This window comes from Panthera leo, chromosome B3 (assembly GCF_018350215.1).
Source record: "Panthera leo isolate Ple1 chromosome B3, P.leo_Ple1_pat1.1, whole genome shotgun sequence".
NCBI classification, from domain to species: domain Eukaryota; kingdom Metazoa; phylum Chordata; class Mammalia; order Carnivora; family Felidae; genus Panthera; species Panthera leo.
Window position 1 is genome coordinate 38082046 of NC_056684.1, and position 25524 is coordinate 38107569.

The 25524-nt window shown below is 51.7% G+C and overlaps 1 protein-coding gene across 6 annotated transcripts in view; it reads right to left on the reverse strand.

Moving 5' to 3' along the window:
• The window catches only part of SMAD3 (SMAD family member 3), a 119993-nt gene that overhangs the window by 15163 nt on the left and 79306 nt on the right, over positions 1 to 25524 (reverse strand). For 5 of the 6 annotated variants that reach the window (XR_006203498.1, XM_042941640.1, XM_042941641.1 and 2 more), the window contains exons 2-5: positions 11213 to 11406; positions 10905 to 11036; positions 9482 to 9556; positions 6658 to 6708 (exon numbers count right to left, since the gene is read on the reverse strand). Coding sequence is in view for 5 of the 6 variants with exons in the window: in XM_042941640.1 (XP_042797574.1) it covers positions 6658 to 6708; positions 9482 to 9556; positions 10905 to 11036; positions 11213 to 11406 (452 nt within the window). In the remaining variant the exon portion in view is untranslated. Of the gene's footprint in view, positions 1 to 6657; positions 6709 to 9481; positions 9557 to 10904; positions 11037 to 11212; positions 11407 to 18680; positions 18825 to 25524 lie in introns of those variants that run through there. The other variant, XM_042941643.1, reaches the window with a different exon arrangement.

The following is a 25524-nucleotide window of genomic DNA, read 5'->3' on the forward strand; positions in this document are numbered from 1 at the left end:
GAGAGGGGGTTGGGGGTCCTCACCCAAGAGGGCCCCCCAGGCAGATCTGAGCCCTTATCCAAACATCCCTGTAGCTTGCAGAAACACACTGGACAGTGTGGTGGAAAACACTGGACTCAGAAGCCTGACACAGAATTAAGAAGATGCTAGTTTAGTGGGGGAGCAGTGCAGTCAGGCCAAGGCAAAGTCCGAAGGGTGCCATTTTACAGAGTGCTGTTCGGCCGAGCTGGCCCAAGTTCAGGAGCAGGACTGACCGGGAGCAGCACCCCGGCTAGGCATTTACTCTTCTCTGCAGACAACAAAAATCTAGCTCTGCCTTTCACCTCTGTCCCTCCTGTCACCTCTCAGCTGCTTCCTCAAGGCACTTCTGCAAGAAGAGCCACAGACCAAAATGTATGGTCACCACTTCTGGGTTCTGCCTTGAGTGGCAAACTCTTTTTAAACGTATGCCCCCTTTTTTCCCCCCACCAAATGACCTAGCCACACCATGATTAAGTACAAGAGAAATAAAAAGGAGCCTGGAAAAGATAACATTATATACAGGACCCAGAGAGCACTCAACTTGGCTCTGAGCTTCCTAGCAGACAAGGCAAAAAGGGAGAATATGCTGTATGGCTCTGGTTATGCACAGACAACGCTTACCAGTTCTGCAGGGGAATCAAAGCTTCTCCTGGCACTAAATCTTGAACAAAAATCTGCCAGGTGGCAACCTCTCCTCCCACATCCATCAAGCCAGCCAGCCTTAATTTGAAGAGTTTTCCAACAGATGCAGAAGCAATTTTGCATAAGGCTGCTTCTTGAAAAGGACCCGAAGATATTGCCACTCAAAGACTCCTCTGGGAGGATGACTCCAAGGGATAAAGGGATTTGCCTCCACGACAGTGGTTTCGTTTCTCCAGGCCCAAGACTCAGCACACCCGGAGTGGCAGACAACAATGTCCAAGGCCTTCCCTTCAAATAGCCCTGCTCCCAGCCAGACTGAGTCTATGCTGATCACTCTTCCCGCAGCAGAGGTGTTGGAAACCTCCTGCTCCTGGCATTCTCGGCCCCCTGCCCCCACCAGTGTGGGATCGGCCAGACTTCTCGAGTGGCATGGGGTACTTAATTCACGACTGGCCCCCTGCCAGACTAACGGCACTGACTGGCTTCGGTTTTAAGCCCTATTCCAAGCTGGCATGGACTTTCTGTTTTGTTTAAGGAAAAGAAAACAGAATAAAACCCAGAAGGCAACACTTGGATTAAAGGATGCCTATTAAAAACATGTGCGAGAGATCCAAATCCGGTAAAGGAAAAGGAGGGGGGGCGGGGGACAGATGAAGGGGGCAGGAATTAGCTTTCTACTATGAAAAGCAGGGAGCAGGCAAAGGCTGGGGCGCCAAAGCCACAAGGCTAAAGGTCAAAACGTGAATGCACTGCCTTCTTCTGGGCCCTCACCTGTGGAAGGAGCCTGAGCTCCTGTCCCAGAGGTGCCACACTCCCATCCCCAGTCCTCACTGTTCCCTCTGCCTGGGCTGCCTGATCCTCACCAGCCCAGGCTCAACCTTTCAGCCCCAGCTTATGTGGCCGTCAAGACTTCACTTGCCCCTCTGTACACGGTCGGCCCTTATTAGTTGGGGTTTCTGAGGGTTAGTTCCTGTGGGCCCAAGATGGCTGGGTCCTGGCACCCGGGACCCCAATTTCGACCTAGCTCGTTAAGGAGGAGAACGACAAAAGGAGGTATGCACAGCACAGAAAGCAGCCACCGCTCTTTCAGCCTTGGATCAGTTCACTGCAGCCAAGAGCAGTGGCAAAGTCTAAGGGTCACATCTTCTGGCTGGAAGCTGACTTCCTGCCATTAGGATGCTGTGATTTCTTAAATAAATTTTTTTAGGGACACCTGGGTGGCTCAGTTTGTTGAGCATCCAACTTCGGTTCAAGTCATGACCTTGAGGTTTGTGGGTTCAAGCCCCACGTCAGGCTCTGTGCTGACAGCTCAGAGCCTGAAGCCTGCTTCAGATTCTGTCTCTCTCTGCACCCGCACTCATGCTCTAGCTCTCTCTCTAAAATAAACATTAAAAATTTTGTTTTAAAAAACCTTTTTCAATGTTTATTTTCCCCAGGTGCCCCAGGAGGCTGAGGCGTCTCCTCACTGCCCCCACCACCCTGCCCCTCGCTCCTAGCAGGAGAGGAAGATACCTTCTACAAGAGGCACTCTGGAAACCATCACCTCCTCAATCTCCAGTCCAGCCACTGTCCCAGGGCACTGCCTGGTACCTCTTTCCCCTTGGTCAAGGCCCCTCCCCAAATGTTCACTTTAAAGCAAGAACGACTTACTCACCCTCAGGGTCCAGCTCATTATCTTTTTCCTCTTTATGCTTCCCTCCTCCTTCCCCTCCATTTGGCCCAATCCTGGACTTAAATGCTTAGGAAATCCCAGGTGACTCAGCTAGCATGATGTGTAGTGACAGGAACATCACCTGCTCACGTCCCTTCCCTGCAAGCCAGAGCCGCTGGGTCTCCCCAGAGCCTGCCTCTGACGAGAAGCTGAGCTGGCTCGCAGTCAGTCACTCCTCTGGGCCCCTCCCTGTAAGGCCAACAGAGGTCTCACAGCGGAAGGAGGCACAATCTCTTGCCTGGATGTGGGGAGGGAATAAGAACGAGCCAGATGTCCTCTGCTCTCTTCCTGCGTAATTTCTTTGCAGGAAATAATCAGATGTCCTGAGATGTCCCCCATCCTTCTCTGTGGTCATCTCGCCTTTTATTTTCCCCACACCCACCTCTGACCAACTTCAGCACCCCCCCCCCCCACATACTCCTCTTAACTCTGTGTGTCACTTCAAGGCCTCTCCTTATGGCCTGCCCGCTGGCCTCCTTCTGGCTTCTGGCTGGGCCCAGCCCTCCAACGTGAACCTCAGCCTCTTCCCCTCCTTCCTCCCTCCTGGGGGGTCCCCCTCAACCCCTCTCTGGCCTTCTTTCCTTCTTGAGTTGGCTTTCCCTCTCCTGGTGCATCCACTGCCGGGACTTCAGCCGAACCTTTGCCAGTGTTTCCAGGGGGCCAACCTACAGAGATGGCCGACAGGTCAGAAGAGCAGAGTTCTGACAGCGGTTGGATCTGTGGGCAAAATGTTCAACCCAACAGGCCTCCTTTCTGCAGGACTGCTCAGAGGCCTTACCATGTGGGCGCCCCGGAGGCCCCAGGGGTCTACAGCGCAGGCTTTCCAAACTCCTGTGATGACAAACCCTGCCTCTCCAACTCTGCTTTGCAAAGGGCTCTCACACAGGCTAATGGCTTCCAAATCTGCACGTCCAGCCCCGACCTCTCTCCTGACTGCCCAGCTGCCTCCTGGACACAGTTAAGCATAGGCAAACTCACTGTCCTCTTCCAGCCCAAGTCCATCCCATCTCCTAGGTATCCAGTCTCTTGCCAGTTAAAGCTAGTTGATAAGCACCTGCTCATTCAGGCCCATGGCTCCCTCTCAACGCCCCTCCCAGCCCCACCACCATTTCTCCCAAGGGTTCATGGCAGCCTCCTTTGGTTTAACAGCTTCCTAAGGGGTGGTTTTTTATTTTGTTTTGTTTTTAGTTTTGGGTTTTTTTTTTTCCTTTGGACACCAGCCATTTCCCTTAGACTTTAAATTCCATACAGTGGCTAGATTAATCTTTTTGAAACAGTCATCAGATAACCAACCACTCTTCCCCCAAAGCCTTCATTCTGTAGGCAAGAAAGGAATCAATAAGTGTGGCATTCAGGGCTCTTTTCTCAGTGCCCCCAGGAGTCTTCTCGGCCTCATCTGCCCCCCTCATCCCAACCAACCACAACACCAGCCGTCCTCTGAGCTCTCCCTGCCCTTTCATGCCCTTCCCTCTATCTGCAATGTCCTTCCCTCCTTCTCATCCTCACAGTATCCCACCTGTCCTTCCAGGTCCCACTCACACACGACCACAACTCTAAAGTCCTACCCCATCCAGCACTTTCCTCGTTGGCCTATACACAGTTCCTCTCCTGTGCCTGTTCTCTTGGCACGTGGCACACTGCATCACAGGTGGACGTAGACCCTTCCAGCCACTCCATCAGACCGTGTGTGCCCACGTGTCCTCCCCAGCTCCAGACCCCCAGCATCTGTACTTGCTAGGAACTCAGAAAAGCTGCTTGCATGAATTAATTACACAGCGGATGCTGGCAAGCCTGGAGGCATGTCCCCACTGGAATGCCATCAATGCCTCCTTTGAACCCTCAGTCTGCACCTACTTGTTTTAGAATTACACTGATGCCTGCCTTATTTCTCCCCACAAGGCCATAAGCATCTTGATGGCAGGACCCATGATTCCTCTTCAAATCCCCCCACCTGGACTGGTACTCAGATGACCGGTAGGAAGTGCCTGGGGAATCAATGAGGAAGAAAGAGACAGGCAGGCAGGCAGGGCTCCTACTTGGGGGTCCTCAACCTGACAAGTGCCCTCAACTACAAGTTAACAAGTACCCTTCCGAAGCTTCATTCTTCTGAGCAGGACATGGTGATAGGGGAGCAGGTCCTGCCACAGATGAGCGCACATGCTCTGGGGCCCGAAGGTCTGAGTTCAAAGCCTCTCCGTCTACTAACTGTGGGACTCGGCATGAGTTAGGTAACCAGTCTGTTTCTTGGCTTCCTAGTCGGGAAAGCGAAAAATTCCAACGCTGCTACCTTACACACTTGTTATGAAGACTGAGTTCACACGCAGGAAACACTCTACACAATACTCAGGAAATAGTAAGTTCTCAAGAGAGGTTTGCCATCATCATCGCCATCATCTGTCTCCTTCCAGCTAGGATGCCAGGAGCCTGTAAGATTTTGGGGGCCAGGATGAAGCCAGCAGTTTTGAATGGGTGAAGGTGGGGGTAAGAGGCAGGTACCAGGGGCCTGGGCAAGCAGAGGAGAAACACTGGTGTCTCAGCGTGAGTCCCAACCCTGACTCGTCAGCTGACTTGTTGCCCCACTCACGTGCTCCCAGCAGACCGGCACCCACTCTCTGCCCGCCAGGCTTGAGGGCTGTTCCTTCCTTTGGAAGAAATGACCTAAGAATCCTCAACCCTCAGACAAGGGGCCTGAGGAAGGGGACACAGCAGGGAGGAAGAATTGGGTCAATGGGACACCTCTGCCTCAAGTCCAAGATCAAAAACCATCCTGTCATCCTGGTTCACACAATCTAGAAAGGAATTCACAGCAAGCTACCACTTGGGCCAACTTTCATTCTGAACCATGGAGTCAGGCAGTGTGGCTTCAAAGGCAAAGGCCTGCCCCAGAGTCTGTCGACTGATGGTGCTGCCTTGGCCACGGTTGGGAAAACAGCTCAGAAATTAAATCTAAACCAGCCAGCCTCAAAAGCTGGAAACCCAGAGTCAAGTTCACAGTCCTGGCCTTTAATTTTTCAAGTGTTAACACAGCTTCTAGCCTTCAGAGTTTGTTTTTAATAACTCAATTGGTCCTCTCACATCAGGAATTTGACCTTCCCTCTGCACAGCCCAAGACTCACAGTGATATTATCTTACAAAGATGTTAAAACAGATTCCCCCGAAGTCACATCTCACACTGCCCACTTGTCAGCCTGTATTAAAGGGTTTTCAGGCATCTCCCAACGTTCCAAATGATTTTCTTCATCTGATGCTATCAGTCAAGGACTGGAAGCAACTGGGAACAAAAGCCAGGCCAACCGCCTCTGATTCGCCAAGCTTGGATATTAACGCTTTCTCTTCCTGAGCCACAAATTGAACCCCAGCAGTAAAGGCCAAAACAAAATCAAACTCACATTTTTCTAAGACTACCAGACCAGCACGTAAAAAATTCCCCTCAATAAAAACGAAATGGATATTTCAATTGTTCACAGCACTTCAGCGGGCCCCACGCTGGAGCCCAAGCGTGTTCCTGGAGTAGAGAAGCGAATCTCAGAACAACCCGCCCAGAAATCCAACAACTGAGGGATGGTCATGGAAATGATGGGCCAGCTGCTCTAAAACATCGTGAGACAATGCGAGATGATAAAGGAGGCATCTAAATATGGAAATGCACTTACAAAACAACAAGGAGAAGAATGAGAAACACGGATGGACACTGTAGTCTCCATTGGCAAGGCACAAATATATATGCCTGATCCACAAACATCAGGAGGACCGTGACAAAAGAACACCCGTGTGCGTGGGTGGGGAATTATGGGCAATTTTGCTTCCCCCCCCCCCCCAATTCCCTTGTATCTTGCTGTTTTAAATTAAAAGTACATGATTATTAGATGAAATACTCAGATAAAATCCAAAGAAGCGTATCGTGCAACAAACCGGCAGAAGTCAGGGCCGGAGTCTGCACTGCTCGCCCGTGGCTTTGTGTCAAACCACACACATATGCTCGGCTGACCACAGAGTCTCATCTCCTGAGCACAAGGTTTGGGGGATTTTCATTCACTCACGTCTGACTGCCACCCAGGGGACATACAAACCCGGTACATTGCTTTTCCTGCCACCGCTCTTCTCGGGTTTCCCCATTCTGTGGGTGACCCCAGAATCACTGTAACCAGAAACCTGACGGGCTGGGCTGAGCTGATGGTGAGGGGCGGGGAGAGCCTCACCTTCAGGGCCTCATCCCCCCACCGGCCACCAGCCAGGGCTGCAGCTAGAGGGGGTTACAGTCCTACAGATGAAGAGATACTTACCCAAATTGTTGTGTGCTGGGGACATCGGATTCGGGGATAGGTTTGGAGAACCTGTGAGGTGAGACAGAGTCGTGAGAACAAGCAGAACATTCTTGGCTTAGAGAACCAAATTACTGAACACATGCATCAAGATGGGGCAGCTCGACACAGCAGGCAGAAAACCCTGGGCTGAGCCTCCAAAGCCCAGGAGGAGGTCTGATCCCGTGTCCCTGCCCTGCTTTCTCTCCCTGGGCCCCAGTCTTCACCTGTGGAACAAACAGATGAGCGGCTAACCCCAGGGGTCTCTCCCACAACTTGATGGTGTGAGGATCCGGACCAAACCCACAGCACAGGCCACAGAGCTCCTTGGAAGCTATGGCCCCAGGAAAACGAGGCGGACAGGGAAGGCCCAGGCGACGAAGGCCCTCCCTCCCACACAGGTAGGGCCACAGCTCCCCAGAAGGCCCCTTCAGATACCAATCTAGCCCTTTCCCCAGGTCTCAGGAAACTCACCCAGCTGCCTCAGAAACCCTACAACTCTGCAACCAGACTGCAACCAGACTGACGTTTGAGGCAATACATGAGGCTGCTCATGGGGATGTGTCCAAACCTACCCAATTCTTCCTGCCCGGCTACCTTCTCTCCAGCCCTCCCTCTCAGGAGAAAAAGAAAACCACATGGCATCTGCTTTCAAAAAAAAAAAAAAAACAAAAAACAAAACAGTGCCGTTCCACAGAGCAAGTTGGCTCATCCCTTTGTCCCTGGACCCAAGAGGGCTGCAGCTATTTCTGTAGTAACAGCCCTGCAGGATGGGCGCATATGTGCCTTGTTTACGAGGGTCTGTTCCTGCTCCCCAACTCAGCTGTAACCTCCTTGAGGGTGAGGGATGAGCCACAGGCTTCTCTTCCTCCCCCAGAACCCAGCACATCAGGGGATGTGGAAGAGCGTGGAAGACAGCTTCCAACCTGGCCACAGAGTCCAGGCGTGTCACCAGCGTATCAGCGATGGGATTTCAGCAAAGTGGTCTAACCTCCTCGAGCCTTGGTTTTTATTTCCCTTCAGGTGTAAAATGGGGATAATGCCATCTATTGTGTGATCTGTAGAAATGAAGCATGATCATGCATAGACAAATGGCTGTACCATGACTGGTACACAGCAGGCACTCAATAAATGCTGGTTTCCTGTTTTGTGGTAGCCCAAATCAAGAAGGCCCAGGAAGGCTGTGGGACCATCTCACTGGTCTGGAAGGGCACGCATGTGTGTTGGGGGAGACCCAGGGCCGGACAAGGGCATCCTCGGACCCCAACTGAGACACTATCACATCTCAGCTGGCAGAGAAGCAGCTGGACTTGTTTCCAAATGGACAACTTTGAGTGGAAAGCCAAGGAGCAGAAGACACTCCCCCCCCCCCCCCAAGAGACTGGGGGTCCACTTTTGACACATCACGGACATCCACAGCAGGGCCCTGCAGGTACACTGACGGAAGGAGAGGAAGAAAGAAGAGATGACAGAGAGGGCGGGACAGAAAGGAACGCAGGGAGGGGGGAAGAAGCGCGCGCTGAGGGTGGTGGAAGGGTGGCTGGCTGCTCGTTCTGTACTCGGACCCTCTCCTTTGGCCCTGCTTTGACAGTGCTAATCATTCTACACACAGAAAGAAGAGCAGGGAGGGAAGAGAAAAGGAGTTAGCAGCAATGCAGCATCTGGAAAGATGCTGCTTAGCTGGCCTGCTTCCCGTGCCACATCCCAGAGCTGCAGGCTTGCAGCCGTCGCTTGGCATGGAGTGCGGGAAGGCCTGTGACACACCGCAGCCCGGGGCGCGCCGTCAGCCACTCCCGGGGGTGTGTGCCACACCCCAAAGCGCCACGACGCCCACGCCGGGTATCAAGCAGCCACGCTTACAACGAACATGCAAGTCTCCCTCGTGTGCCTCTTTCAGGACCTGCACACTCTCTTTTGGGCCATGTGCAAGGGCAGGCGGGCTCCGTGTGGACGAGGCACGCCCGCGATCTCCGGGACGGACCATCTGCTCGGCCCCCTCCTCCTCCTCACCCAACCACGCACAGCGCCACACACATTCTATGTGGCAGCTGGGGTTCCTTTCAAGGAGCCACCGGTTTGGAGCCAATTTGGTCCCGTAACAAATGATGCGGGAACATCTGGAGACATGGCTGGAGACAACTGGGCTGGGTCCCTCGCGGCGGGAATACATAGATGACGTTTGGTCACTACACAAAAATAGACGTTTCGGGGGCCTCCACTGGCGGAGACCCTGCCCGCCTCCATTCAGCCTTTCCTCCCGAGCTGTGTCAGGTGATCAAGCCCACCCATCACCCCGCTGCCAAGCTCTCACCAAGGCGGAGATTCTGCTTAAAGCCTGCAGTGGCTCTTGGCCACAGTGAAACCTTGAGGGACACTCCTCCTGTCTCTCGCCACTCCCCAGCCACACAGAGCTCTCACTGTCACCAGAACGCACCAGGCTATCCTGCCCATGCCCATGACCCTAACTAGCATATCCTCTCTGCCCGACGGCCTGGTCAACACCTACCCATCCCCAAGACTTGACTCAAGAAAAACCTACCCTGTGAGGTACTGTTCTGCTCCCAACACCTCCTCCCCAGGCTGGGGTAGGTGGCCCTCCCCTGTGCCCACTGCCACATGGCGTCCTCCATCAGGGCATATATGAGACGGCACAGTGACTGCTGGTGGTCGTCCTCACAAACTGAGCAGCTCAGGCTCCTCTCTCCCCAGTGCCTGGGATGGCATCTGGCACCTAGTTGTTGCTTCATAAATGCCGGGTAGAGGGACAGGGGAAGGGCAGGCACTCAGCGAGGATCAAGACTCTGACCTGCATCCATGCTGTGGTTCATCTGGTGGTCACTGGTCTCTCCATCTTCACTCAGGTAGCCAGGGGGTGGGGTTTCTGGGAATCAGAAGGAAGGTGGTTCATTACGGGGCCTGCACGGTTCAGCTCGGAGACACCTGCTGCAAACCCGTCACACGTCCACACCACTCTGCCAGCAGCAGGTGCTGGAGGCACTGCGGGCCTCTGAGCAAGGGCACCAGCTCCTCAATCCAGCTGGCCTCATGCCCTTCGACCCCCGTCTCCTCGGCTGGATTGTGACCACATTTGTTCATGCCATCCTGACGCCCAAGACCGAAACACCTGTTCCTAGAGCCGCTGCCAGGCTAACTTCTTCCCACCCTAGAAGGTCAAGTGTAAGCCCACCCCTCCAGGGAGGCCGGGGACTTGCCTGAGCCTCACCCACCTCTGTCCTCTGAAGGGCAGTTGCCTCACGCTGCCCTTTGGCTCTGCTAATCTACTCCTGCACAGGTACCCTGTTCATTGTCACTCCTCTATTGGACATCTTGGCTTCCCCAGTGGGCTTCAAGTTCAATGGCAGCAGCGACCATGATCTGTTTCTCTGAATGACCCCAGACGGTGACTTAGCTCTCTAACGTTTGCGCAGTGAACACGGTGACCTACCCCTAGGGGCCAGCGCCCCCTGTGAAGGACCTGGAAGAGGCTGGGCCTGTAAAGGGGTCTCTCCGTAGGCTCTGCCCCATGCACAGGCCTACAGTCAACCTCAGCACAGTGAACTCACTCAGGGTGAGAGGCTTGTCCAAGTCAGAGCGCTCTGAAAGGCAGGCAGGATTCCTGCCGCTGTGACCAGCCCAAGCTCAGCCAAGCAGTTTTCCTGGACGCCCTGCGTGCTGGTGATTCACACATTATTTGCATGTAAATGAAGGGCTTCTAAAAACATCTGCACTCTGACAGCTGAGCCGGCTTCTCTCCGTGCAGTCAGTCAAAACTCCCGCTTGGGCCTCAGCCCCCACCCAGGCTGAAACCCCCACCAGGCTTACTTACTGAAGGGCCATTCTCCGCACCGGCTGCCCGGCCCTCGGCTCCCCCACTGCTCTGCAGGCCCCCAGCCCGTCGGGGATCCTGCCCAAACTCCAGCCCCGGCCGCGAGGGCGGTGAGAGAAACACAGCATTGCTATTTCCGCTTCCAAAATAAATGACGGCACCGAGGCCGGGCGGAAGGGTCACGCCGCCGCTCCTCCGTGCCAAGAAAAGCATCATTACTGAGCGGGGAGCCAAGGCCACGGGTCCTCTCCCAACGGGTGTGCGGTTCTGAGTCAGGGGCCCTCCGGCCAGCGCCGTGTGCGGAGGGGGGACAGGGCGGCCCAGGACAGCCAAGAGAGCTGCAGGGGGACCGGCGTGAGGACTGCCGGCGCCCCTGCGTGCCCCTGCGCACCCCTGTGCCTACCTGGAATATTGCTCTGGGGCTCGATGCCCGCGGGGAAGTTAGTGTTCTCGGGGATGGAATGGCTGTAGTCGTCCAGCGGGGGGAACTCGGCCGGGATCTCTGTGTGGCGTGGCACCAGCACAGGAGGTAGAACTGTCCAGAAGAGCAGAGGCAGATCGGCGTCAAGGCCAGGGTGGCACCAAAGCCCTCCAAGTGCCACACCCTCCTCTCCCCCCACCTGGACAGGGAAAGGGGAGACGAGGCGGGGAGGGCATGGAGAGGACACGCAGGTCGCTGCAGACCCAGGGAGAGGGTGAGGCGGTGCCTACCTGGGGTCTCTACCCTCTGATAGTGGTAGGGATTCACGCAGACCTCGTCCTTCTTCATGTTGAAGGCGAACTCGCATAGCTCCATGGCCCGCAGCTCGTGGTGGCTGTGGAGGTCAGGCCATCGCCACAGGCGGCAGTAGATGACATGGGGGAGCCCCTTCCGATGGGACACCTGCAGTCGGCCATCCAGGGACCTGCCGGGATGGGGAAAGGTGAAGAGCAACAGTGAAGTGGATTGGGCGTGCCTTCTCCCCGAGTTCGAGATTGGTCTGCAGAGCCTCAGGGCTCTCTCCTCTGCCCTCATCTCTCTCAGCCTCATGGGCCAGAGATCCATGACAGAGAGTCTCTGTCAGGGCTGGCAGCAATCCCAGGAGGGAAACACAGACGTCCACCAAGGAAGGCCAGAGGCCTTCCTGGCTTGGCAGGGGGCACCTCGACTACACCAGGCCCCGGGATGAGTCCTCCAGCCCTCAACCCCCCCATTGGAAGGGAATGGCACTTGCAAAGGCCCACGGGCCAGACCGAGGTGTGCAGACGGGGCCAGGGCTGAGCAAGATCACTGGGGCTCTTTAGGTCCATGCGTGCATGAGCCACAGGGATGCTGTTAAGTGACCGAGTTAGGCCACGGCTAACCCCTCCCAACACTCACACAGCAAATCCCCCACATGTCAGAAAGCAAGAAGAGTCCCTCTCCCTTTTAGTTGGCATTTGTGATGAGGCAGGGAGGGAGGGAGAGAAATTAAAGGGAATTTTAAGTTGCAAGACTCTAAACTGCCAACTTCTCGGGAATCGCTTTCAGTTTGAGGGCCGTTGGGAGGTGTCACCTGGGTGTCACCATCCACAGTGCTCTCCTAGTTCAGAGCCCAGGCCTGAGGGGTGGTGCATACGCTCAGCAGGAATGGAGCCTGCAGCCCCACACCGGGCCCAGTCCTGCAACTGCCCCCAGCCTGGCCGGGCCGAACACCACTAACAACAGCACCCTGTCCCAGCTCAAACAAGGTCTTCTGTGGTGACGTGGCCTCGGAGCAGCTGTGACCTGGTGCCCCCACCTCTCAGGCCAGGCCAAAGTGTGGCCCCTGGACAAGTAGCACGGGTCCACAGAAGTTTGTTAAAAAGGAAGAATCTCAGAGGCTTCCCCAACCTGCTAAATCCAAATCTTCCTCTTTATAAAACCTCCAGGTGATCTGTATGAAAAGAAAGATGAAGCAAGGTGACAGGACAGCACAGCTGGGAGCCCAGGAATGCACTGTCAGACAAGGGTGAGGTGGGGAGGTAGAAGGCTCCTGAAGGTGACCTCCGGTAGCAGGCAGGCGAGGCGATCCCATTCACACCATCCTTTATCTCACAAATATTTTTATGAGGTCCTACTATTGTGTGGCGCTAGAGACACGGCGGTGAGGGATAAGAGGTCACCGTGAAACAGACCAGAGTGCTCCCTGCTCCTGTGGAGCTTCCGGTCCAATGGACCAGTATTAATCAAAGAATCATACACAGCTACGATGACAAACTATGTGAGTGTTCTGAAGAAAAAGCGCAGGGAACTACAAGAGTATGCGACCCTGGGGACCTTGCTTTGCTGAAGGGCCGGAGGGGGCATTTCTGAGGAGGTGATGGTTGGCCTGAAAGTCTAAAGGACAAGGAAGAACTAACTGGGCAAAGGGACATGGGAGGAGGGCATTCCAAGTAGGGGGATGAACATGTGCGAAGGCCCTGAAAAGGGTGGAGAATATGGTAAAGGGAGGGAACAGGAGAAGGGCCAGAGCGACTGGGGAGGACAGAGGGAGAGGACTGGGCATAAGATGAGGCAGGGGAGCAGGCAGGCTAACTCTGCAGGGCCTCGGGAGCAATGACAAAAGGTTCTGCCTTTTTCCTAAAAGCCGTAGCAAGTCCCGGAGATGTTTAAGCTGAATGTGTGTGCATGAAATCCTGGCAGCGTGGACAAGATTAGGGGCCATGGGGGTGGAGAGTGAGTGGGGGGAGACGCGTGCATGTGAATAAAGAGGTACACAACAGAGGACTACTCTCCCTACAAGAAGGCCCATGCTAGGACCTCACTGGTCAGTGGGTATGACTTTTCTTAATAGCTGGGGGTGGGGGGCAGTACAGAATCATTTGCAAGCTCTTCCTCCCCCCACTCCAGGGCCGAGGGCACCCATCTGCCTGAATAAACAATTTACGGGCACTCCGCGAGGGAAGGCCTAGCCAGATGCAACCGGATGCACCAACCGAAGAGAAAGAAATAGGAATCCAATCAAACTCTAAGCCACTGGCCTGGGAACGGGGAAGGGACAAAGGTCAGCACAAGCCTTGGTCACAGGGACTGATGGGGAGCTGCTGACGAAGGGCATCTCAAAGGATGTAATTACCTCCCTCCCATGGGGCCCTGGACCAAGGAACCCCTCCGGCCAAAAACCGGTAATTACCAGGCAGAACAAGAGAGAACAGCCTGGACTCGCCCCCGAGGTAGAGAAGGAACACTACCGGATATGGAGTCATGTGGCCTGGGGTCAAGATGGGGTTCCCCTCTCCCAGCTGGGAGACAACACTGGGCAAGTCATGAGGTCTCTGGGACCCTCAGCTACTTCATCTGTAAAATGCAAACATTCCCCCCACCCACTACCCACAGCTCAGTCTCCACTGGAGGTCAGTGAGCATTATTATTCCACATGACAGCAGCCCTAGATAAACGGGGTGAGTTCGAGGGCTGGGGGGGGGGGGGAGAAAGGGAGAGTGGGAAGTGATGAGAGGAGACAGAGTTATTCAGCTGCTCCCATCCTCTAGCAAAGCCAATTAAGTGCCCGCAGGTGAGGAAAGTGGCCACATTCACTCTTCGGTGTTTGACAAAAGCCCCAGCTAAGAGCCAGCTGGACACGGTAGCAGCCTCTTCAGGGGGAGGCCCTGGAGAAAGGCTCAGGTGGGCAGTGAGGGAGGACCGGGGCTATGGAGGGAGCCCCTCCCCTTCCCACCTGGTTGATCCAAGGGGGTGACCCTCTGGTTTTAAAAATAATAATACAGGGTAAGAGCAGGGGCAGTGGAGGACAACACAAGAGAAAGGTCTCAGCTTCCATGCAGCCGACAGCCCGGGACAGTGAGCATAAGGCCAAGTTCCTGACAACTCTGTACCCCAGTTTGAGCCTTTAGGAAGGGGAGGTAGAGGGGACAGGGTACTCTGAGCACTCCTGATGAGGCAAGACCCTCACACACAGCCCTAACATCTGAAACCCCCAGAACCAGGACACCTCACTCGACAGAGACTGGAGTAGACCCAGGAACTCACACCTGCTCAGGGGCCTGCAAGGGGTGAAAGGGCGTGGAGTAGGTAGAAATGGGACCGCCTTGTAAACGTGCAACTCTGACACAATACGGGTCACTAGGGCCAAGGTCGGGGTGTGGGGCGGGCTGTGATATGGTCTCTATAGGTTTTTTGCAGTTGAGGGACGGGAAGGAGCATCAAGGAGGACGACAGGTTTATTGCCTCTGTAGGTCGAAAACTTCAGTTTGCCAATTCCACATCCGATCCTGCCTGCATTTCATGGGCTGTTTTCTCTTGAGGATACAATGCTTGGCTGTCTCCCTGAAGAATTCTGGCATAGGAGGCTCCAGGCAAAGAAGAAGGAAGAGGGGGGAAAAAAAAGAGGAAAGAGGTCGAAGGGGAGGGGCTACGGGGGGGGGGCAGAAGAGGCTGGTAGAGGGAAGGAAGAGAGGAGAAAGGGAGGGGTGAGGAATGGATGGTCAGGGGGAGGGAGGGGAGGAGGGAGGGAGAGGGTAAGAAATGTCCTTCCATTAAATACAACAACCTGAAAGGATGTGTCTATCTCTGTTGTGCCCAAGATAACAAGAAGAGTGTAGACATGGAAACGTGGCCATAGGGGAACAGACGTCAGAGTGGAGTGAGCTGAAACCAAGCACCTGTCAGAGGAAGCCAACAAAAGTGATTCCATTCGTGCCTCAGAACCTGGGAAAGACTCAGGAATTGGAGGCACCATACACTTCTCAAGAGGAGGACCCAACAGGAGGATGGGTTTAAAGTCTATGGAAAAGGCAGCCAGATCAGCTCTCCACCCTTAGCCCCTGCAAACAGGACCCCCCCCAATCCGGCGAGAGACAGGTTTGCTCTCTGCAGAAAATGAACCAGAGAGCAGGGCTCTGGATGGGGCCACCAGGGCACAGCTAGGGGTGAAGGTCAGATGGGGGCTGGAAACAGGATGTCGTGACTGACGTCACTCGGCACCCAGGACTGTGACGGGCAGGCCCGTGCCCCCGACCCCTACCTGTGGAGAAATTAAACAGCTCAGCCCTTAAGACATGCAATACTGACATTTGGGGAACCCTCAACAAAACAGCCCGGTTCCTGCCAGCTCACTATATATATAGGGGAGCTTACCTGCCAACACATAACAGAGCATTCAATCTGCTTTCTACCGCTTCACTCTTAAATATGAGTGCACAGCCAGAACCCTCAGCCATTTAGAGAACGCCTCTAACACAAGGCACAGAGACAGAAATAAGGGGGCGGGGGGGGGGGGGGGGGGCGGGGGTGAGGAGGAAGTCTCAGACAATACAGGGAGCAGAAAAACCTTCAAACAAAATGAAACAAAAACTACTCTCAGGAAGAGAAAATATTACAATCCTAAAACAGGAACATTTACAAACTATGAAAAAAACTTTTGGAAATAAAAATTAATGGGAGTTAAAAATTGAGGAAAGACTTCTTCAAGTTTTCAACTGTATACACAAACTATTTATCAATGAGTTTTTAAAAATCAAGGGAAGCCCAGTAACCAAGTTAGTGCGGTAATGGCAAACGACTGATAAACACGTCAGTGGAGCCTAACAGAGTCCAGAAACGGTTACGTATATATGGACAGCTGATTTTCAACAAAGGTCCAAAGACCATTTAGTAGACAGAGGACCGTCTGTTCGACAAATGGTGCTGGAACAATGGGATGTCCATATGGGAGACAAATGAACTTCAACCTACAGCTTGCACCCTGTGCAAAAATTAATTGAAATGGGTCCTGAGATAAAGCCTGAAACCACAACTTTCAGGAGAACACACAAGGAATACATGAGGAATCTCTGTGACCTTGGGGTAGACACACATTGCTCAGATACCACATCAGAAGCACATCCCACTAAAAAAGAAAGTTGACAAGTTGGACTTCATCATAATGTAAGCTCCTGGTCTTTGAATGGCATTGTTTGGAGAATAAAAAATCCTAAGTTAGGGGAAACTATTTGCAAAGCCTACATCTGATAAAGGGCCTGTTTCCAGAATAAAGAACTCTGAAAATTCAATATTGAGAAAACCAACAAGGGTGCCTGGGTGGCTCAATGGGTTGAGCATCTGACTTCAGCTTGGGTCATGATCTCACAGTTTGTGAGTTCCAGTCCCACGTCGGGCTCTGTGCTGACAGCTCAGAGCCTGGATCCTGCTTCGGATTCTGTGTCTCCCTCTCTCTCTACCCCTCTCCTGCTCATGCTGTCTCTCTCTCAAAAATGAATAAATGTTAAAAAAAAAAAAATTAAGAAAAAGAAAAACAAACAACCCAACTGTAAAAAACAAAAAAAACAAACAACAACAACAACAGGTAAATGATTTGAACAGACACTCCACAAAAAGGTATAAAGATGGTCAGTGAGCACATGAAATGATACCCGACATCACCCTTCATTAGAGAAGGGCAAATTTAAACCATGGGGAGACACCACTTCGTAATTGTTCGAATGAATGGCTACAATTAAAGGCCATGCCACGTGCTGGTGAAAGCACGGAGAGACTGAAACTTCAGATGTTGTTGGGTGGGCATGTAAAATGGTGTAACTACTTTGGAAAACAGTTAGCAAGTGTCTTAAAAAGTCCAAAACATAAGCCTATCATATGACCCACCCATTCCACTAAGTGCTTCCCCAAAAGAAGTGAAAACATCTGTCCATTGGACGACCTGTGTACAAATGTCCACAGCAGCTTCGCCAGCAATAGCCCCAAACTGAAAACTACCCAACCTTTATCATCAGCAGGTGAATGGATAAACTGGGACGTATCCACACAAAGCAACACCACCCACCGCTTCATGAAAACGAACGGACTGTTGATACACGCGACAACGCGGATGAATTTAAAAACGCTCATGCCCAGTGAAAGAAGCCAGACGTGATTCTGTTTATGTCAAATTACAGAGTAACTTAAAGGAAAAATGCAAACTTCTCCAGGGTGACAGAAAGCAGACCAGTGGTTGCCTGGGGTTGGGGTGAAGGGATGGGAGTGGGGGCTTATTAGGGGTTAAAGGCTATGTTGACTATCCCCATAGCAGTGGTTTCACAGGTACACACAGATGTCAACGTTTATCAAATTGTACACTTTAAGATACGTGCAGTTTGTTGTAGGTTACCCATTATTAAAAAAAATAGTAATAAAAGGCAAGAGCTTTGGGGCTTTGGACTTGGATAAACCTGGATTCAAAGACTGGCCGTGCTCGATAACCGTATCAACTTAAACAAACTGCTTAAGGTCTTGGTCTTAATTTTTTTTATCATCTGAAATGTAAGCCCCTCCATTCAATTGCTGGAAAGACTAAGTGCTACTTGGTGCAGAAAGCCTTCAGCATGGAGTCAGAACACGGTAACCAGCAGCCATCTACGGTCATTATTATTTCTAGTAAGGCAAAACTAAGGTACACGGTAGGGAACTCAAAAACACCAGCCCCTTCCCCTGCTCTGACAAGTGGGTGCACAGCCTGGCTGTCCCCGGACAGGCTTCAGTTGGCCTGGTGCTTCTCATTTCCTCAAGGCTTCTGTGCTCTTTGACTCTCAGCACAGCCCGTGCACAGTGCGGTGCGGGTTATAAGGCAAGGCTCGTAGTGACTGTGTATTGGTGTGTCTGAGATGTAAGGTTCCTCTCCTGGGATCACACAGCAGTCTGCCATCGGGCTTCTGTGAAAGACCAGCAGCCCTGGCTGCCAGGCTGGGCCCTGATGGCAGGGAGACCGTCCCTGTCTCCAGCTCACGAGCATGTGACCACCAGTCTGGCTTGGCAGTATTTTCCAGAAATCATCTGGCCCATGCCCCTGCTTCTGGGCCATACGACTCCCAAACGTACAACGGGGAGGGCATCTCGTTCACTTCTCCTTAGGCATCTGTAGCTACTCCTCTTAGTTCAGGGTCTGGGCCGCCCAGAGCCAGCCCTGGCAGCCTCTCTCCCTCTGTCCCACTCAAAATCCTCACCAATGTTTACCCGAGTCATAATAGCAAACTGGGAGTTTCAGCTGCTGGATCTAATTTAGCTGATGTGTCCAGTATACACCCTCCCAAGCTCACAGGGCAGCGGGCCCATGTTAAGTAAATCCAATAAATAGGTCTTAATTCTGAGCTGATGTTACCATGAACATGCTCCGCTGCAGAAGAAGATCTATTTATGACCCGCTCTGTTCCCTGACCCAGCCCTTCCTTGTAGCCCAAAACCACTTACTTGCTGAGGCTAAGAGCACAGTCCCAGGAACTGGCCTTTGGGCCTCCTCCCCGTTTAGGATGGAGATCTCTTCCCACACCCAGTGGCTTCCTGATGAGAGACCTCCACGTCTTTCTCCAGCAACCCTTTCCAGCTCGTCTGACAGAGGTTTTAATCCTTAAATATATTCTTCACCAGCCGAACTATTTCCTGTGGCAGGAAATTAGGTTTCCTCCCATTGGCTCCAAGTGGGACCCGTGAAATATCCCAAAATGGTGGCGGGAGCCATAGCCAAGGATGTGGTCATGCCAGAGCCCAGAGCCGACGGTAAGGTAGAGACGGCCAGAGCATTCCCGGGGGACAGGGTGGGGCCGGGCCCACCTCCTGCCACATGCCGTTCACATCCCCTGTTGCCAGTGATCTGCTACCCATAGCCATCTGGGGACAGCATGTAACATCAGAGGATTTGGACACGGGGGTCCAGGAGAAGACTGGGAACAGAGCACACAGGTTCCAGAAGCACACCAAGATCTATTCAGCATGAACCATGTGCCAGGCACACTGCTATTACGTGAGAATGCAAAAATGGCAACGCGCCAGTATACCCCGCCTTCACCAAGCTCAGAGAACTTATGGGGCTTGCCTCAAGTCATAGAACTGCCAAGATTCAAACCCAGGCCGGTGCTGAGAACCAGAGGAGAGGGAGGGCAAACAGTGCCTTTTCTGCTGTCCCACACCACATGCCAATCAGGGAAACTGACCTCTTACCACTCAGCAGATACTGACTGAACACGACCACATGTGTCACATTTCCAGGCATGAGCCAAAGAAGTGAACGGAAAGCAAATTCACTGACCTCATCCTATTCCAGTTGAAACCAATTTTATTTAACATGCACAATACTAACCTTTCTGGCTTCTTTCAGAGGTAACCTTTCTTTTTGGACTTGCCCATTAAGTAGTAATAACAACAATAGTGACAGAAGTTATTACTGCTACTACTTGCCAGGCACCGTGCTGGTCCCTCAATGACCATTGCAGATTGAACTAGTCACCTTGCCTGTCTCCCTGCCCTTTGCTGGATGGCTCTGCCACTCCTCCTAACTGTGGGTGTAGTGTATTTCCTCAGCCCTTGACCTCGGGCCAGGCTATGGACCAGCTTTGGCCCACGGAACAGGAGCAAAGGAGATCAAAGCCATCATGTGATTCTGCTGGTCTCTTCTCACACCTCACCTCAAGCAGAGCTCCCCCTCCACCCGGGCCCAGGATCTAACACAGGGGGGACAGACAGGACCAGACCTGCACAAGGCACCAAGCCCATGCGAGGAACAGAAGCATGAGTCAGCACAAACAACGGTTGGTTTAAGCTCCTGAACTTTTGGAGCATTTGTTACTCAACGCTAGCTGACTGAGATAAACTTGTAGGTATCATTATCATCACATCCTGATGGAGAGATAGAGTGCTTGCAAGCTTTCCCAACTTTGCCTAGGCCCAAGGTTAATATAAAATGAGGACACACTATGTGACACTTCTTTTCTTGACTCTAAAAGGGGCATAAGGACCATTTCCTGACCTTGAATACGACACCAAGAGAAGAGGTAACCATTTCAGAAGGACTGGTTTTGTTTATGGAGAACCACCTACCTACAGACTTTTAGAATCCATTTGCATTACATGTGGACTTACCCCAATTACTAAACCAAATGTTAACTTTTTGAAGTGACTCAACTAGCACAGTAACCCCCAAAACCAAACCTTTGGTATCCTTTTCAACTCAATTTATTCTGTACTTTGACATTGTTCCCCTAATATTTGCTATGTCTTAGTGTAAGAAAAAGGGGTTATTTCCCATCTTGGGGTTGCTAGTTATACCACAAACATACACCCATGCCCATTACTCCCCTGAACATGGGTGCTGCAGCTGAACGTTTGAGGCATTCCCCTCCTGCCCCAGTGGGATGAGGCCTCTCCTACCTCCTTCTGACAACAATCAAGCCATGTGTCTACTCACTTGCAATAAAATATATTTTTTTAAAGTTTACTTACTTATTTTGAGACAGAGTGAGAGGGAAACAAAGAGGGAGAGAAAGAGGGGGAGAGGCAGAGAGAGAGGGAGAGAGAGAATCCCAACTTGGGGTATCATCTCACCAACCGTGAGATCATGACCTGAGCCCAAATCAAGAGTCAGATGCTCAAGTGACTGAGCCACCCAGGGGCCCCTATACTATACTCTCCTTGAGCTTTGCGTTATATGTGGGTTTTCTTTTTTTGTTTTGTTTTTCTGGTGCGAAATAAAAGCAAGGTTTGAGTGACTTCAAGTTTGGGTTATATGCTCACTCAGCAGACCGCCTAAGAAACAGACCATCTACCTCAGAAGGCAAAAAAAAACTGTGGAGATTTTAAAAGTCCCCTTTCATTGGTTCCACTTGGCCTGAGAGCTCTCCCTCTCTGCTGCTTCTTAGCACGCAACCATCAGAACATGCCCTTCCTTCTTCCGTGCCATGGACAACCCAGGACAACGATCTGGCAGAGTAGTAAGTGAGAAAGCCCAGAAAACACTCCTGCTGAGAGGGTTATCTGATTTGGGGGTTCACCCAGGATCCATTCCCTTTGGTAAACATAGCTAACACCAAAGCATCCTTTGTTCTGGGCAGAACTTCTGCCGGGGGTTTTGTGCTGAGTCTCCTGGCTGCGGGTGACAAACCACAGAGTCCCAACACTCAGGGAACAAAGCGTCCTGGTGAGCTGAAGTTCTGGCTAAGTCGATGTCTGCCTGAAAACCCACCGTGGAGAACTACACATAGCTGGGACCTGAGGAGCCTTGAGAGGGTCTTGTCTATTCCCTTCCTCTCATGGCTGAGGAAACAGAATGATGGAGTAAGCACCTCCAGGTCACCCAGCAAATGAACACAGAGTGAGAAGATGGCTTCCCAACCTTCATTTCACCGGAGCCAGCCTCCCCACTGATGAAGTCTGTAATGTGTATGAGTCCACTTTCCCACCCCGGGAAGTCGAGTACAATCAAACGTCACTCTTTCCTTGTTGCAACTGCATCTTAAGCGGCCTGAAGGTCTCACTCGTCAGGACTAATGTCCAAAAGCAGGACAGCACAATTGACGACTCTGGTGAAGGGAGAATACCGTACTTCCTGTCCTACCACGACAACTTTCTGAGGCTTGAAATTATATTAACACAAAAAGTGACAAACAAACCAAAAATTGAGCCATACATGGAATATACTATTCCCAGACACTTGCAGCGTTTTCTTTGGTGGTTGGAGTTTAAATAAAAAACATTCCCAACACCAGCCTGTCGTCGTCACTCGGTGCCGTAAAGAAGGACCCCGGCTAGACGAAGGCTGTGGTAGGGTAGGTTCTGGATAACTGAGGTTTCGTTATGAGCTCTGCCACAGGGACCACACGCTCTCGCCCAGTTTCGGAAGCGTTCTCGGTAGGTTCTGAAAGTAGAAGCATGTTTTTTAATGTTCCAGGTTAGAGTGGCGTACGAGGAGTTCCAACCAGGATTTCACAACCCTTGACACCAGTCACTGAACCACTTCCACCGAGAACAACTCAATTTCCATCTGAACTTGCAAATGGATAATATCCGATGCCTCGGGCTGCCAAATTCAGTGAACACCCAATAAAACGCCAGGCTGAAGCCCCCCAGTGCTTTGCCCCAGAGCAGAAGCCACCCTTTTCTCCACTTCTCTGCACTGTATCTAGGGCACCCCTCTCCCTGCCAGTCTTCCAAGGCAGTCTGCTCAGGTCTGTGATGAGTACCCCTTGCAGAGGAGCCCTCCATGTGGGCCCCAGAGGTTCAAAGAGCACCCTGGGCAGACTCTCAAAGGAGGAACACCTCGCCTGCCCTCTGTGAGGAGCCAGACCCTATGGGAAACACATGGAGATCATCAGGACCTCAGGGCTTCCTTCCTCCCCAGGGGCCAAGGGTGGGCACAGAATGTGCACTTCCTGGGGAAAACAGAAAGGCTGATTTATGGAAAGAGCTCAGCTTAATTATGATCATCTGTAAAGCACACGTACACCAAGACCTTTTCAACATGCGGCTGGAAGGCGAGCCCTACTGTTTATCAACCTCAGCTCTGCCGACGTTTGGGGCCAGATGATTCTTTGGGGGTGGGGGGGTGGGGTGGGGACTATTATGTGTACTGTAGCATGTTTAGCAGCATTCCTGGTCTCTACCCACTAGATGCCGCTCCCAGCCCCAGCTGTGATAACCAAAAGTGTCCCCACATATTGCCTGATGTCCCCCCTGGGGGCAAATTCACTCTTCTGGGTCCCTTGAGAACTTGTGGGTTACAGAAATGCTCTGGCATTGGTTGGGGTGGGGGACAGAAACAATTCACAGCTCAGAGCAGGTGGCAGGTGTCTACCTGGCACTTCTCCCTCCTGTGTGGTGGGTATCCTCTCACTTTACAGGTAAAAGGTTCTTGTGATGTTGGGGGATGTGCCTAAAGTTACCTAGAGAGGCAAGCAGCAGTGCCTGGCATTGAATCTGGGTGTTACACCCCAAACCCAGCTTCCTATGATCTCAAAACACAATGTGCACCCTGTTAGAATGATCAGATTCTCCATGGGCTCTGATGAGACAGCTGTCCTTGTTCCCTCTCTTCCTCCACACAAAGAAAGTAGTTAAGTCTTAGGGGAGGAGGAGGTTTCTTTGGAAATCTATTCAACACCCTTGGTTTTCGAAAGCTTTTTTTTTTTTTCTCCAAGCACCAGCTTGACGGGGTAGGGGTGCTTTTTCTTGGGGATCAGCAGGATCCCAGAGACTTTAGGTCACAATTGGAAGAGGCTAGAGATCTGGGTTGGTCTCTGGTTACTGGAAGAAGGGAAAAGAGTAGTTCCCAGGATTCACAGAACTTTCTGGATCACCATTTCACCCTGCCAGTTAACATTCACTCAGAGTGGAATTAAGCCTAAAGATCATTTGTTTGTTTTTAAAGAGATCACTCACAGACCTTTCCGGACACTCACAGCCCTTGGAAATGTTCTGATGGGCTTAAGACAAAAAGCCCATTTCAGCCCAACTTTTGTTACAACCCCCACCCCCAAAACTCACCTCATAAAATACAGGGAGCTTGAAACAGAATCATAAATCCAGGTGTGTTTAGAAACCTCTTCCTACTCTCTTGGGTGCTTCGGGCCTTGGGCCCTCCTACAGCCCTGTCCTACAGCAGGGCTGTTCACATGACCAACACTTGTAGGCTCTGTTCCCAAATTGCTTTTGGGAAATGGATGGATTTGTATTTCAATTCAGGAAAAGACAAAATAAAAATAAAATGCCAAGCTCTATCTACAGGACAGAAACAACCAGAACAGAAAGGATTCCTGGTCTCTAGGACAATGTGATGTTCCAGGTGGGGAAACAAAAATGGCCAGTTAGGGAAAGAAAGATCTTTACTAGCCTCCAAAATCTAACTTTGGGGGAAAAGGCAAAAAGAAAAGAAAAAGACTATTAGATAATTACCTTGGCTTAGACCCTTGTCTCTGCAAAGGGTACGATGTGGGGGAGGTGGGTAAGAAGGAGCAGGATGGGGGCAGGAGGGGGGGGTGCTCAAGTACAGATCTTGACCTTCCACTAATAAATGCCTTAAGACTGAGAAAGATCTTTGCTCCTTAAAAAATAAAAAGGGCAGGGCACCAGAAAGTCACCTCCCCTGACAACTGCTATTTCCCCTGTCTTATCTGCCAGTGAACTTCAATATTAGCTCACTTCACTAAACAAACAATTCGTATTACAGGACTCTTAGTCATTCTGTTTTTCACTTTCTTCCACAAAGCAGAAACCATTAAGGTCTGAGTATCCTCTCCGGGCCGTCTTTTCCCAGACCCAGTTCCCAGCCTCCCACCTCCTGCCCCATCAGGTTTGCATGAATAGAGCCCCGTGAATCACTTCCTGTGGGCAGACTGCACGTTTAGGGGTGGGATTGTCTTTCTTCTTTCATTTTTCTTTTTTTTTGAGAAGATTCTCACAGACATTTGGGGTTAAACAAGTGGAACCAGGTGATGGTGATAATAACCGGCTGCCTCATTCTATCAAAACACATCAAAGTTTCCAAAGACTTCTAGAAAACATCGGGCTGGTGTTCGTGTCTAAGGCATTTGTGTGTGTGTGGGGGGGGGGGGGGGGGTGGGCAGAGGTGAAGAGGGCAAGTAAGGAGGTTTTGTGTTAATTGCACGGTTTTGACTTCCTTAATTATGAGTCACTGGCCAGGGAGATAAAACAATGTCACTAATGTTGGAGAACATGTGAAGGGTAAACAGGGCAATGCGGGGGGACATTCCATGGGAGAGGCAGTGCTGGCTCCAACTCCAATGTTACAATTCCTAGCAAGATACCATACAATAAGGGCTCGAAAAGGAACTTCCCCGTGTTTCAGTCTTAACCACATTTATAACTCTTGCCCTGTTTTTAAGAAAGGCCCCAAAGCCTTTAGAATCCTCCAACCTTTCAGGCCAGCCACTGTGGGGGAGCTGGAAGCGAGGGAAGGGTGGAAAATGATCACAGGTCTAGAAAAAGTCAGTTTAAGGACCATGAAGTTAAATGGCTACCTCTGTACATAGAAAATACAGCATTTGCAGGCCACCAATCTCTGACCTTCCACAAACTCTCTCCTCCTATCTGGACGAAAGCTTTACCAGCTCACAGAAGCACTTTGCATCTAACCTGTAACAAAGAATGGGTGTCTGTATATTCTGGGCATCCCGATCTTGAGGACAGATAATCAACCAATTAGCATTCCTTTCTGTCTAAGGGGACAGACTTCCTATTGTACCTTAACAAAAGGTTCGGGTTCATTGGGGGCAATTTCACCTAAGGCAGCAAAGAACCCCTATGGGCA